General features: G+C 58.6%; 1 protein-coding gene across 1 annotated transcript; it reads right to left on the reverse strand.

The window, feature by feature from the left end:
* Positions 1-248: 248 nt before the first annotated feature.
* SLC25A1 (solute carrier family 25 member 1) lies at positions 249-13,965 on the reverse strand. Its single transcript, XM_084217036.1, has 9 exons — positions 13,836-13,965; positions 3,970-4,077; positions 3,744-3,843; positions 3,382-3,520; positions 2,814-2,898; positions 2,549-2,653; positions 2,049-2,164; positions 1,654-1,727; positions 249-1,557 (listed from the first exon to the last, which is right to left on the reverse strand). Exons 1-9 carry the CDS (start codon positions 13,927-13,929, stop codon positions 1,443-1,445), a joined length of 936 nt encoding a protein of 311 aa, XP_084073162.1. The 5' UTR covers positions 13,930-13,965; the 3' UTR covers positions 249-1,442.
* Between the last annotated feature and the right edge of the window lie 687 nt (positions 13,966-14,652).

Genomic DNA, 14,652 nt, shown 5'->3' on the forward strand with positions numbered 1-14,652 from the left:
AAGGACTTCATACAATTAACCAGGGTTATTAATAAAGCACCGTGCATAAGGCAACACAACCCTGCCTGGGAGTATCTGTGATTGGGCACTGCTGGGTTGGAGCTGATGCTCCCCCAGGGGCACCATCTTGGCACGATGAGGAGCCCCGTCCCCCACCCACAGGGCAGGAGCCACTCACTGCCCATTCAGCACAGCCCGGACGCCAACGCAGCCGCTAAAGCCAGACTGATTTTATTCAAATTGCGAATGTAAAACAGAATAACAATAAAAAAAACCTAATGCAACCCTCACTGGCTTCAGAGCCAAAAGCCGCAGGTAAACCGTGCCCAGGCTTTCCTCCTTCACCCTCCAGTGTTAAGGCTGAGCTCATCGCTGGCTACAAGGGGGAGGAGGGATGGGTTGAGCCCTGGCTCTTGCACCCCCAGCTCCCCCAGGGAGAAATTTGGCACAAATCCAGTGGGGCCAGCCTGGCACGGGCAAGGCAGAGCAGGGCTCCAGCCCCACGGCCATGGGTGTTAGTGAGTCAGCGTGAAGCTCTAAAGCTCCAAAAGCTACGGGATCACCTACGGCACCACAGAAACGCGGCGGGAGGGCGGATGCGGGGAATGTGGCAGAAGAAAGGGGTTTGCACCCCTGGCCGAGGGGCCAAGCCTGCGGCCTGGGGCTGCACCTCCTGCCCTGGCTCGCACGCACGTCTCGGCTGTAAACGGCAGGTGAGGGGGCACCCGGCTCACCCCAAGCCCAGCCCACAGTGAGCAGAACTAAAGGCCTGGTGAATGTGCAATTCTGGGCAACTGCTGCTCAGCAGCCTGAGACTGAGCAGGATCCCCGGGATGGGATGGGATGTTGCACACCTGTGGTCTTGGTGCTGGCAGGGAGGGAGGAGGGAGCTTGGGGTCACACCAGGGGGTCACTGCTGTCCCATCCCAGGGGGTGCAGGACTGCTGGGCCCCCTCCAAGAGCTGCTGTGACCCTGCCATGGTATCAGCCCCATTGTCAGCTTGTGATGTACAGTTTGGCATTTTATCCACATGGCTTGAGGGGGCTCTCAGCAGCCTCAAAAGAGCTGCTCCTGAGGCAGTCAGGAGTTCCTGGCTGCTGGGAGCCCCAAGGCCACTGTCCAAGGGACATCTCAGCCTGGTTAACCAGTACACATAGGTGATGTGGGGCTGGGGGAAAGTGTCACCAGGAGATTGGGGTGGGCATGACCAGGATGCTGGGGGTTGGGATGGTGGGATGCAGCTCCTTCCCTGCTCCTTTCAGCGCACAACTAGTAATTTAACCTGCTCCAGGGCCTGTTCCTAATGAAAAAGGTGGCCAGGTTTGGGGTGTGCAGGGCAGACCTGGCCCCAGCAGTGCCTCAGGTGGGTGCGGGTTTGGTCTCTGCTCTCCAGCTGAAGCCCTGCGGGGCACAGGAGGCGGGGGCTGCCTGGCCTGGCCCCTCAGTCTGTTTTCCACACCTTGTCAAGGAATTTGACCACCTCATCGTAGATCATGAAGACGATGGCCACATCAAGACACACACGGCCCAGGCGAGGCACTGTACCCTTGTAAAACCTGCCAGGAATAGAGAGGGGGGTCATGAGGCTGGGTCCCCTCACAGCCCCTTCCCTGCCCATCCTCCCCACCAGCCTCCCCCACTGCAGAACTTACGCCAGGGGCCCTTCGTGTTTCATGATCTGGTAGGCACAGTCCCAGGTGTTCTTGTACTTGTGCGCTTCCAGCCCCTGCGGGAAGGGAAAAGCAGGATCAGAGGCCAGAGCCAGGGATGCATCTGGGGGATTTCAGGGGAGAGGCAGAGAACTGGGGGTGTGCTATGAGGAATTGGTCTCTCTTCTCTCCACTGCTGCAGAATATCAGACCTCACAGGGATGTCCCCACTCCATGCAAACCCTCCCCATGGCTCAGAAGCAATCCCAGACATCTCCCAAACCAAACCTCGTGGGCATTGTGTGCCTGCCCCAGGGACAGCAGCAAACAGCCCCAGGCAGTGGGTGCCCCAGCCTGCTGCAGGCAGAGCAGTCCCACACCAGGCCCTGGCATTGTACCTGCATCCTGGTCTTCACCACATCCAAGGGAGTGTTGCCAAAGACACTCGCAGCTCCAGCAAGGGCTCCAAACACCCCTGTTACGACGGGGTTAATGACCTTGTTGGGATTGTCCCCTGGGAAGAAAGAGAGAGTCAGGGCAGAGTGGTGGTGGGATTCCCACGTACATTCCTGAGGGAGCCTGGAAAGAAGGTCCCAGGTCTGGCTGCTTGTGGTCAGGAGGCAGTGCTTAGCTGGGGACTGTCCAGCAGCACCTGTCCCACAGAGCCAACACCGCACTGTGGGGCTCAGGGTGGGTGTGAAAGTGCTGCTCCAGCACTAGGACCCATCAGCCTCACAAGCTGGTGCCACCCCACTCCAGTATTCATTTTCCTCCATTCCAAGTGACTGAACCATGAGAAACAGGGGCTGTGTGGAAGGAAAAACCATCCCAGCTCCGAAGGGTGGCTGGGGAGCCAGAGGCACAGCCAAGGTGGCCTGGGGGGCCAAGGGCACCACACCTTTGTACCAGTTCCTGAGGGAGGTCATGACAAAGAAGCGGATGGCCTGGTTTGATCCTTGCTTGAGGACGGTTGCAGTTAAGCCCTGGTAGGTCCCCTTCAGTCCTGCAAGAAGAGGGTGTTGGGAGGGAAGACCAGCCTCAAGTGACAGAGAAAAATCTCCCCAGGCCACCTGTCCCAGCCTGTGCTCATCCACCACCCCCCACCCCATCCCCATAGCATGGCAGGACTCAGAGAGTCAGGGTGCCACTTTCCTGGGACTCACCCTGTTCCCGAACGATCTCCCGGACGCCATGGAAGAAACCACGGTATTTGGGGTTGGGAGAGGTCTGGTCATGGATAAACTTCACCTACAAGGAGATGATGTGCTTGTCCTGGCTGAGGTAATGCAGATGTAACGGCCCCACGGGCTGGCAGCCACCTCCTGCCTTGTCCCAGGGACAGTCCCAAGACCAGAGCCAAACCATGCAGCCAGACAGCTCTGGGAGAGATCATGGGGGCAGCCTGTGCCCATGGCCAGCAGTGCGTTTTGCAGAGGAAAACGTGGGAAACTGCCCCTACAAGCAGCCACGTGGGCCTTACACTCATAAAATGGGTGACAAGATGGCTCCTGGGTGTGGGGCTCCTCCCTGGAGTGGAGAAGGGACCAGGGCCACCTGACCTGACCTCCACAGGGCTTTCCAGCATGCGATCCACCCCTACAAAACAGTCTTGGGCAAATGCACGCGGCCCTCAGGTCCCCAAAAGTAGGGCATCCCTGGGTTTTGTCCCCTCCCAGCCCAGCCCAGAGAGGGGTGCCAAGGTAGGGGACAGTGGCAGGCACACCCACCCACCTTCACAGTCTCCATGGGGCAGACCACAACCACAGCCTCAGCCATGCCAGCCCCCAGCCCACAGATGAGGCTCCGCGTGCTGTCCAGCCTCCCCTGCTCGTCTCTCATGTGGTTGCTGAGGAATTCGAATGTCCCAAACCTGCAAAGGAGCCACTGTGCCAACCCCTGGGCACCCAGACAGGGGTCTGCGCCCCCCTGCTCTGGGTCCAGGAGCAGCTGCACACCCTGTGAGAAGACCCTTCCTGTCTGGGAGACCACATGGCTTTGGTAAAGCACCAACAGAGATACCAAGGGCAAAGCCGCCCCCTTGTTTGCTGCTGTTGGGGTCCCTCCCACTCACCCCTTGCCATGGGGGCACATACCTGACAGCAGCCTTGGGGATGGAGCCGTACAACAGCGAGCTGAGCCCCCGGTACAGCCCCCGGATGCCATGGTCACGGACAGTCTGCTTCACACAGTCCCCTGTGGCAGAGCACAGCAGTGCCGCTGTCACCTGCCACGCCGAGGACCACCCACCACCGCCCTGCCAAATCCCCCAGCACCAGCCAGGCTCCCCAGGAACCCCAGACCCAGAGAGGGGCTGCTCACCAATGCCCTTGTAGCGGGGAGCTTTTGCCTTCTCATCCAGCTGCAGCTGCGTCTTCACATACTCAGTGGGGAATGTGATGCAGATCTCAATCCCTCCAGCCAGGCCACCTGCATGGGAGAGGAAGGGACACTGAGGCAGGAGCAGCATTGTGCTCGTTCACTGCCACATGGCTGCTCCCAGCTCCATGACGGCTGAGCCTGGGACCTCTGGCAGCCAGGTCTGAGCTGGGACACAATATCCCTGTCCTCACCAAAACTCTGAGGACTCCACGCAGCAGCACCAACCTGGCGCCTTGCATGGGCATCACTGGCCTTCCATGGCAAGAGCTGTCGAGGTCACTGGGCAAAGGGGTGGGAAAACAGGGCAAAACACCACACCCATGGCTGCCTATTTGGTGTGCTGCCCCTCAAAGACACCTCTCCCTCTCTGGAGCCTCACACCTCCAGGTGAGCTGCCTGCACTGGGATGTACAAACCCAGCACCACTCCCCACACCAGCAGGAGCCCATTTGCAAACCTGGCTGTGCTGGCAGGAAGCACAATTATAATCAAGCCTGTCTGGCTGCCCTAGGCTCCTACAGTGGTGGCTGCTGGGCACTGATTACACCGGCTGCAACCTTTCCTGATGGCCTGGGCAGCAAGGGATGCCGGCTCCCAGCTCTGGAGCTCCCCTCAGCATGGCCGGAGCCCTTGTAGCTGGACCCAGCTGTGCAGGGGGAGCTGGGCTCAGCCCATCTGGCCACGATGGATCACAGAGCATCCGAGTGTGCCCAGGTCCTGCTGAGCAGCAGGAGCCCTTCGTGCTGGCAGCAGCGGGAGGAAGGACAGGGCTGAGCTCCCTCAGGTCTCACAGGGCCAACCCTGCTCTGCCCAGGACAGGGCACAGGGTGCTGCCATGGGGGTCAACACCACCCTGAACACCCCAAGGATCTCCCTGCTATTTGCCCAGGGAAGGGGAATCATGCTCCAGCCCACAGGCTGGGGTGCAGTGCGTGGTCAGCTCCCAGCTGGGGCTCCCAGTCTCCTATAAAGCCTCCAGTGGTTCCTCCAGCCTGGCCACGTCCTTGGTGTGACTCAGCAGGCCTGTGGCCCCCCCTGCCAGGCTTGGAGGCCCATCAGGGCCCAGGGGACACCCCAGCAGGGAACACACTGCCTCTGTAGGAGAGGCTGGGACTGGGTGCAGTGGTTGTTATCCTGCTCTGCAGTGAAGCACAGGCTGGTGCCATGAGGCACAGTTCTGCTTATCAGCATCCCCCCAAAGTACCCCCATGAAGGGATGCTGATAGGGGACACCACGGCCCATGGCTGCTCCCTGTGACAACAGCAGGCAGCACCAACTCCTTGGACCAGCAGACTTTCTCACAAAGTCGTATTTCTTCTGCATGGCCCTCACACATGCAAGAGATCTCTCTGGTGTTGCCAGCTCCTCTCTCTTGGTGCCACTGGCAACTGGCATCCTCGGGAGCACTGCTGCCTCCTCTCAGCCCAGTCCCCAGCAGCGGAGCAGCACCCCCATCTTAAAACAGCCTTATGCTGTTTTTTTTCTCCCCAAACACAAAAAGTACCAGGCTGCACCTCTTACCCAGGGAGCCAAGAAGCCAGGCCAGCCTCAACACAGCTGGGGCAATGCAAAGCTCAGCTTCGTGCTCACAGAGCGTCCCACTCCTCCCACAGGCACGGCAGGGATGGGGACACCGTGGCACAGAGTGCCCAAGGCAGGACACGCCAGCCCAGCTGGGCAGCATCCCGGCCCCGTGGGGACAGGGCATGAGGCCAGCCCAGCTCTGCCACAGCAAACAAAGGCTCCTTGTTTCCCACTGTGTTCCCAGGGGGGCTGGAGCTGCCCAGCCCAGCCCAGCCCAGGCAAGCACTCCTCAGGAGGCGGTGCTGGGTGACCACTGCCAGCCCTGAGGCCTCCGAGCAGCCGCTGCTCTGGGAGGAAACACAGAGCCATCTCACGGCACTGCAGCCAGCCAGCAGCTCCCCTGGGGCACCACAGGAGGACAGCCACCATCCCCAGAGTCCCCAGCACACCCCTGCTGCCCCCTCAACCCTCTCCTGCCCTTGGTGTGTCCGTCAGAGTGGCAGGCACTGCCAGTCCCATGGCAGGGGGGCTGCCTGAACACTAATTTCTCCTGCAAAGACAAACAGCTCCTGCAGGAGCAGCTGGCAGGCCCCAGTGAGTAGCTCGATGAGGAGCAATGTGCTCCAGCTGGGTGCAACAGTCCCCAAAAAGCTGAGCACCAGCTGGCACCTCTCCACTCTGCCACACACCACTGTGCCACCACAGCCTTGTGCCACCACAGCCACACGAACACCCTGAGTGCTGCCAAGGCCACTTCCCTCCCTCCCACACTGCAGAACTGAAGTGCTGGATGTTTTAAGCACCATAAATATTTGTTCTCTCTTGGTCCCCTGGAACCAGCTTCTCCCCCAGCACGCCCAGAAGCCAGACAGCAAGGAAGCACCCAGGACCAGCAGCAGTCCAGGGGCAACCAGCACCTCAGCTCATAGCAGCCACACCAAATGCTACAGGGAGAGATGCTGCAACCTCCTGCAACCTGCTACAGCCTCAGTGGCCACACTTGCATGCAGGGGAGGCAGAGGCTCTGCTCAGCATCCCACAGGCAAAGCCATCCACAGGAGCCCAGCAAAGGAACAGCACATTGTTCCTGGGAACTGGCAGCTTCTGGGGCAATGAGGTTGCCCTAGCCAAGGATGAAGGAACAGGGCACCCGTGCTGCCCGGTCCCCTCCCTGTTCCCCAGTGTTGTTCTGGCCTAAAATCCCATTGGAAGGTGCACAGAGAGCAGGGACTCTGGACACACTCCATGACTTGTGGCAATATTGGTCCATTTTCTTTTGCCCACAGAGAGACAGGGTGGCACAGGCCACCTGCCCTGCAGCCCCCTGGAAGCAAGATCTGTCAGAGGTCCTGCTCTGCTGTCATCTCCTCTCCCCACACAGTTTTACCCCAGCAGAAACCTCATTCTATGCAAATAAATCACCCCACTGCCCACGAGCAGCAGCTTTGTCCAATCCCCTTCCTCTCCAGAGCTGCAGGGACTTTGCAACCTGTTTACCCGGACTTTACACAGCAGCTCCAGCTATTGCAACACCACAGAGTCAGCATGAACAGCAGCACTCAGGAGGTGAAAGAGCACTCGGGGCAGCTGAGATGCCGGGCCAAGGCTCTGGCTGCTCGCTGGATGCAGGAGCCAGAGGACAGGGAACGTCCTTCAGGGAAGGTCGCTCTGCCCGGCCCCAGGGAAGGTGCCCCCGGTGGGGGGATCCCACTCCCTGCACCAGGAATGGCTCCCTGCCTGCAGCAAGCCTGCAAGCGCTGCAGCTGCCAGCTCTCCTGACATTGCAGGCTCAGCGGGAAGGGAGAGAAGGGAAAAATACCCTGGCAGAGTTTTCCTAGAAAAAGTTTAGCTTTCCCCGGCAGAGAGGCCCGGGGAGGCCGTCCTTTGAGGACACGCCTGCAGCCCTTGGGCATGGCTGGGGAGAGCTGGCAGGAGGGAAAAGAGGGTTTTTTGGGGACAGTAGGAGGGTGCTGCCCCTGCAATGCTCACACAACACGTGATGGCATCAGCACACACAGGTTCAGCTCCACACACCATCCATGAGCAGCTTCTGGGACACCACTGACCACCCTGACCCAGGGACCCAGCTGGGGCCCAGGGCAGGGCCGAAGGCAAGAGGATGCAGCTGCGACGGGGAAGACAAGCAGAGCCCCAGGACTGACACAAAGCAAGGCTGCACAGCCAGGACTGGCACTGTCACTCTCTGCAAACTCCTACCCAGAGGCAAGTGCCCAAATGAACACCCACTGCCCTGTCTGGGAGCCACTTAGGGGCAGGGGGTGGCACCGGCCCCTCTGCCACTACTGCAAGTGGCTGTGCCCTGCAGAGTGATGGAGCAGCAGGTCTCTGTGCAGCTCTGATGAGAAGTGAGTACCTGGGGAGCAATTTCAGTCTCTCCATTTTAAGAGTAATTTCACATGCTGATATACCAGCACCTGATTTCCATACAAAAAAGCACCTTTTAACTTCAGATTCGTTAGGATCCTTTCAGGCCAGAGGAAATTATTCCTAAGGTCTGGAAGCAAAGCAGCAGAGCACTCCCAGGGCCCATGCCTGGAGGTTCTCCTGTCAGTCGGGGTGGCTGAGGATGGTGGGAAGGCACAAACAGGCTCTCAGTGCAGGCTGAGCCCCGAGTTCCCCATTTTGGGGGCTCCCAGCCCACGTGCAGAAGGTGCAGCTGGATGGGGTGAGCTGAGCAGCTGACACAGGGGACACAGACCACACACTATGAGCACAGGGTGCAATCCTGCCCAACTCCTGGATGCTGTGCTTACAGTTTCAGCACTCTCACAACGGGACTTGGTGCCCTTTTAATTAGCCAACATGGCTTTTGGAGCTGGGGAAATAAGGAAGAAAAAACCCCAAGAACCAAAGACTATCAGGCTGCTACGAACCAGGAAGGCAGAAATACCCACCAGCAGCTTGTGACAGGGGGCTGCAGCCCAGACTGCCGCCCGCCCCCCTCACCGACCCCCCCGGCAGCCATCCAGGCTGCTCTTGACCCATCCATTGCCGTGGAGCAATCCCGCCCTGCCCGCCCGCAGCGGCGAAACGGGTTTAGCAGCTCCACCCTCCCGGCACTTCCCACCACGGGCCATCTTGTGAAACTGGGGGCTCAGGAGCAGGCAGCCTCGGTGGGGCTGCAGCTCTCCAGGACAGCTGGCTCTCGGCAGAGCTCCAGAACTGCTGTCCTCACCTGGGCACCTCGTCTGGCCACGGAGAGTCCTTCACCACCCATCTGCAGCCACATCCTTGAGGAAAACCACCACAGGGGCAGCTCTGTCACCAAAAGTCTGACTCAGTGCTGAGATGGAGAAGGCTGCTTCCCCAAACCAGACTGCCAGAAGTTTAATTGTTTTGGTTAGAAGGGAAAAAACATGTCCTGCAACAGGTCAGCAGGCTCAGAGGGTGTCTGTCCCCATAATGGGGTTAGGAAGGTCTCCCTCTCTCCCATCTGACAGGGAGCACAGGGGTTCAGCATGCCCAGCATTAAGCAGACATTCACAGCTGTTTTGGTCATGGGAGCATGCTACAGGCAGGCTGGCAACAGTCTGAACCCCCAGTGAAACAGAACGGCAAACATGAGAGGTGCCCCTCTGTACCCTGTGTCACTGCGGGTAAACAGCCCCGTCCAAACAGTGCTGCAGATAACGCTACGGATGAGATGAAACCATTTGTCCTGAATCTTACTGGAACTGTCCTGTTTGAACAGGCTGTCCTTTCACAACTTTCTCATTCATCACCTCTTTGCATTTACTTCTCAATATGACAATTAATCATTATTACAGTTTAAACTTCTCAGCTGTGAGTATAATGGCAGAAGCCATTTCCCCATGCTCACAGTTAAAGCAGTCCTCTGCCTTTGGTGCTGATTCCACCTTTGGGGACTGCCAGGTTCTTTGTCCTGCTCAAGTCACCTTCTCCCCGTTGCCCTGCACACCTCAAGGCCCCAGGTTTGTCACCATGAACGGCCTCCTGGCCATCCCACCACTTCAGACAACAACTTTTCAAGTGTCAAAAACTCCCTTAAGACATGCAACAGGGAGCTGATGTCAGAGCCCAGGGCTGTTGGATGACTCCCCCAACACAGCCCCATAGCTGGATGAAAGAGCCACTGCCAGGACTGAGATTTCCCTGGGGACAGACTTTGATCTCCCAGCCCCCAGCACAGGGGAGTGCCTGCTGTACCAAGTGCTGGAGCACAGAGAGGGAGAAGAGATGGCCAAAAAAATCAATCTCTGCTGTCACGAGATGACCGGAGACCTCAGGGCACAAGCAGGAGCAGGGAGGCTGCATTGGCATGCACCACACAGCACCATAAGAGCTGAGAGATGCTGCAACATCCCCAAGCTGTCAGCTCATGGTGCTCATCATCTTGGGAAGACGGATGACTCCTTCCGATCATTTACATCAACCCAGAGAAAATGGTTGCCCTAAGAATGTCAAGCAGAACATCAGGCATGTGAAAACCTCAGAAACTCACATTTCAGAGACCAGAGTTAACCCCAACTCAAACAGAATCCATTCAGACCAAAGGGACATCCCAATATGGTTTCCTGGCCCTGGGGCTGACATCCTCCTCTCACCAGAAGCCTTGGAGTTCTTATAGATTTCCATTGCAGCCCATGAGGGCTCCCAGGCAGGCAGGGACTCACTCAAGGCTAACATGGTCCTTGTGCCCCACTCCCCAAACAGATGACAGCCACAGGAGGCAACTGCAGGGAGAAACCACAGCCAGAAGTGATGTACTGAGGGCCAGCAGACCTGGCAGGACTGGCTCCCTCCACGCTCTCCAATCTTTCCCCCTGGCTGAGCTTGGCCTCCACCCGGCTCAGCACGAAGGGAGAAACATCCCCTACTCTGCTGTGAGAACCAGGCATCTATCTCAAAACCAGGGAGTGTGCTGGACCATAGCGATTCACAGCAGCACAACCTCCCTCACACCCTCTCCTGAGAGCAACGGCCCTGGAAATCCAGATGGACTTGGGACTTTTGGGAAAGGAGACCTGCACTGCAAAAGGCAAGTCTCAGCTTTCACACCAAGTCCCTGACTCCTCTCTGCAGGTACAGCACTTCCTAAGAAAGATAATATCAAGGATTAACAAAGAAGAGAAAACCGAAGCTCCAATTACTGCTTTGTTTGGGAGCCTGAGCTCCCTTGCTGAACCCTGCTTCATGCCCTATCCTCTCCCTGCAGTCCCCCTCCCCTGCCCATCCTCCTCCTAGGACCCTGGTGCACATCACTGTTATTTGCCAGTGGTACTCAACGCCAGGGTAGCAGCCACAAACCCTGTGAGCTTTTTCCAAATCTAGCACCATGCAGGACAATATCCAGGCATCCTGCCTCCCTGGCCAGGCAGGATTAGGTGTAGGTAGAACAGCAACTGTGCAACAGCCCCCGGGTGAGCAGAGATACCATGCAAAGAGCAAGGCAGCTGGGAGCTTCTACGTGGGAGGGAGCAGACCCCAGGCTTCAAAGCTGGCTAGAAACAGAATAAGGCTGTACTAAACTCTGGCAAGGGCAGGCAGAGCCTTTCATCAAATGAGCACTGATAAACATGAGCAAAGTTCTCAAGAGGAGGGCAGGGGTGCGAGGCAAAGACCATTTGTGCTGGGCTGGAAACAGCCCACACTGCAGGCTGACTTCAGCTGATCCAACAGCACCAAAATGAGCTGCCAACGTGGCATCCAAAAACCCAGTGAAGGAGCACTCTCAGGATTCCCAGAGGTGACTGATGACTCTGGCACCAGCTCTGACACCAGCATTCCTGTCTCACCACTTAACTGCCTTTATTTCAAGCTCCCCACTGCAGTCTGGGAGCATAGTAGACCAGCAGCACCCAGCCCTTCAGGATGCTGGTGGGAGGGACAGGAGTCTTGGTGGGCTGTTTGGAAACCACAGCACAAAACAGGAAGGCTGGCTGTGGGAGGCTGGAGACAGAGCTGGGCTCCTGGCCCACCTGCTAACAGGTTGTTATCCAGCAGAAGAGCCCGAACTGCCTTCATGTGCTCAGGCCACTCGTGGCCACAGCAGCACCAGCAGCGTTGTCACTGCAAGGTGATGTGCTGCCTTGGCACACCACAGCTGCTTGGACAAAGGAGGGCCCATTAGCAAATTAATTTTTAACCTTGCGTTTTGTCTGTTGCAACAATTGAAGGAGAACAGCTCTTGGCAGACAGAACTTTACTTGCATCTCTTTAGAAAAGAGCCAACCCCAGCCTGCTGAGGTCTGGGCAGCCAAGGGAGCTGTGCCTCCCTGGCAGAGGATCCCAATTACCCACTGGGTCTGGAAGCAGATACGCACCCAGGGAGGGATGATGGCTTATTTAACTCCACCAGCACAGGCTGATGAAGCACAGCAGGAATGTTTCATCTTAACACCTTCAGCTCACCAGAACGTGGAGCACACATCCCTGTTGTGCAGAGAGATGTCAGATGAGAAACTCTGAGAGCATCAGCAAACCCCTTAAAGTCAGCAGAGACAGGCACAAACAGCACTGCATCCCCCAGTGAGGGGCTGGAGGGCTGAGCAGACCAGGGCACAGGGAGTTAACAGCAGCTTTCTCCCATTTCTGTGGTTCTCTAATACAATTAGATGCCACAGAGGCTTGGCTGGACTTCTGCCCATTAACCAATTACTCTGATTACAGCCTGTGAGGAGAAGACCAGCATCTCAATAGAGTCCTTCTTCTACCTCGGCAAGTCTACTGCCATCTCTCACAGGAGGCTGATTCTGGTAAGCTGATGATCCAGATTACAAATCTACAAGATCTATGAAAGTATCCTGGTACATTGGTCCAGGCAGTGACAACCTGATGCTTTCATTGCACATGGACGGCAAGTTGAGAAAGCCTGGGAAGGGTGGGCAAAAAGGAAACATCCTGTCCTTCCCATCCTAAAATTGGACTAAATCCTATTTAAAAGACCTTTAAGTCAAGAGGCCTGAAAAAAACCAACCCATTTTGAGATGGGGCAGCAAAGAGGGGCACATTGCTCCAGAGGAGCCTGGTCTCACCGATGGGCTCACTTGAGTGAGAAGTCACCCTCTCGTTGAAGGCTGCCTCCTCCTTGTGCCCCAGCCCTTTGGCCAGGCAGCCGAGTGATGGCAAAGTCCTTTCCCGGAGACGTGACACCGGGAGGCTTCGGCACCCTTTGCACGCTCCAGCGGCCGCATCCACCTCCGACAGTTCTCCCGGTGCTGCGAGGGAGGCCGCCCGCCGGGGCGGGGGCAGGGCCGGTGGGCAGAGCCGGAGCGGCCGCCGCTCGGCTCCCCGTGCGGGCACAGCCCCGCTGCTCCCCGGTCCCGCTACTGGAGGCTGGAGTTCTGTCCTTGGAGGGGTTGGAGGGGAGCAGGGAGTTGGACAGACAAACAAAGGCACAATCGTAGGAGGGGGAATTGGCTGGAAAACACAAAAGCTCTAAACATGCCAATCATGTCGAGGCTACGATGGCTCATTTCAAAACAAAGACGCTAATCTCCACTCTGGGAATTGTCCTGCGACTGGCAGGAGAAATCAGGGAGCTAATGAACAGCTACAAAGGAGTTGAACAAGCCTGCGACTGTCTTGGACTCCATTCAGCTCAGAGCTCGAAACAGCCACAAGCAGGAGGCAGAGCGTTAACTCTGCAGTTACTGCTGCCCTCGGCGCAGCTACTGTTCTGATCTCATGGAAGTGGTCAGAACTGGACGGGAAAACACGCCCTGATCCAAGCGACTGATGCTCAGGCACAAAGGAGAGACCGAGCAGCCTTTAGAGGAGCTGGATCAGCGCAGCCTGTGGGACACGGGTGGGGCAGGGACAACCGACTGCTGCTGCTTCAGCCCTGTCCCTCAACACCTTCGGGGGAGCATGTGGGGCCCTTGCTGCCACCAGCCTCTCCCATCAGTTCCGCTCCCTCCTGCTGGACACCGCTGAACCCCCGAGTGCCGCTCGCCCCCCGTCACGCCCGAGCCCACCAGCGCCTTCCCGGCTGGAACACCGGGTGCAGAAACAGCCGGGCAAGACGCTGGGGTCTCCGCGGACAGCGGGAGCCCGCAGCCAACGTCCAGGCTCGGGATGCAGCTGCGGGAGCTCTTTGGCTCTGGCTGAAGGGAAATCCCGGTCCAGCGGGGTCGCCTTCCGCGGGCAGCGGAAGAGGGGCGGCAGTCCCGGGATGGAGCAGCACCTGCGGGAGCGCCACCGCCCCGGGGCGGGCCCGGCAGCCACCGCCCAGCCGGATGCCCACGCTGGCAGCGGCGGGGCGAGCCCCGTTCCCAGGAGAGCCCCGGGAGCCCCTTACCTGCCAGGATGGCCTTGCCGGGGTGCGTGAGCTTGGCCTTGCCGGCGGGGGCGGCGGCGGCGGCCAGGCTGCGGGGCGCGGCGGGGGCGGGCATGGCCGCGCTGCTCCGCGGCTCCGGCTGCCCGGCGGCGGCGGCCGAGCCCTATTTCAGAGCCGCGCCCGCGAGGGGCGGCCCCGGCGGCGTCACATCCTCGCGGGGCGGGGCGGGGGCGGCCCCTGGGGACGTGGGGAGCGGCTTTGCGGGGCGCAGGGCGTCGGGTGAACGGCAGCAGAGCGTCGGGTGAACGGCAGCAGAGCGGCAGCGTGACCCAGCCCGGCCTTCGGTGCTGCGGGAAGGGGAGCTGCTCAGCCCGCTCCCAGGAATCCACGGGAAAAGCCTCCGTGTGGGTACGGAGAGATGCCGGCCCGGCCAGAGGGACGTGAGCAGCAGTGCCCCCTCTCCTGAGCAGCATCAGCCCCTCCGGGCACGCTTAGGCCGGGACTAGCTCTGAACCAGCCCAAAGCCCTCGGTCAGCGAGGATACGCAGCAGGGTGCTGCTGCGCGGTGGCGACCGTCTGAGGGGAGGGAAAGGGGAGGGTTTGCTCATTTCAGGCCCTTGGCTCGAATCCTTTCTGTTTCAGTGAGGAAAGGAGACCAAGAATCCCGGGGTAGGAAGCGCATGTTAACGCCCAGCGCAGGCGGAAGAGAAACACAAACATTCTCAAAGTAAAAGGCTGCTGTAAATGCAATGACACTCCGGGCTTAGGCGGGGTTGGTTGGTGCTTTTTTTTTTTTTTTTTTGTGTGTGGTTTTTGTTTGTTTGTTTGTGTTGGGGTT

The sequence above is a fragment of the Fringilla coelebs genome, assembly GCF_963513975.1.
Source record: "Fringilla coelebs genome assembly, chromosome: 17".
NCBI lineage: Eukaryota > Metazoa > Chordata > Aves > Passeriformes > Fringillidae > Fringilla > Fringilla coelebs.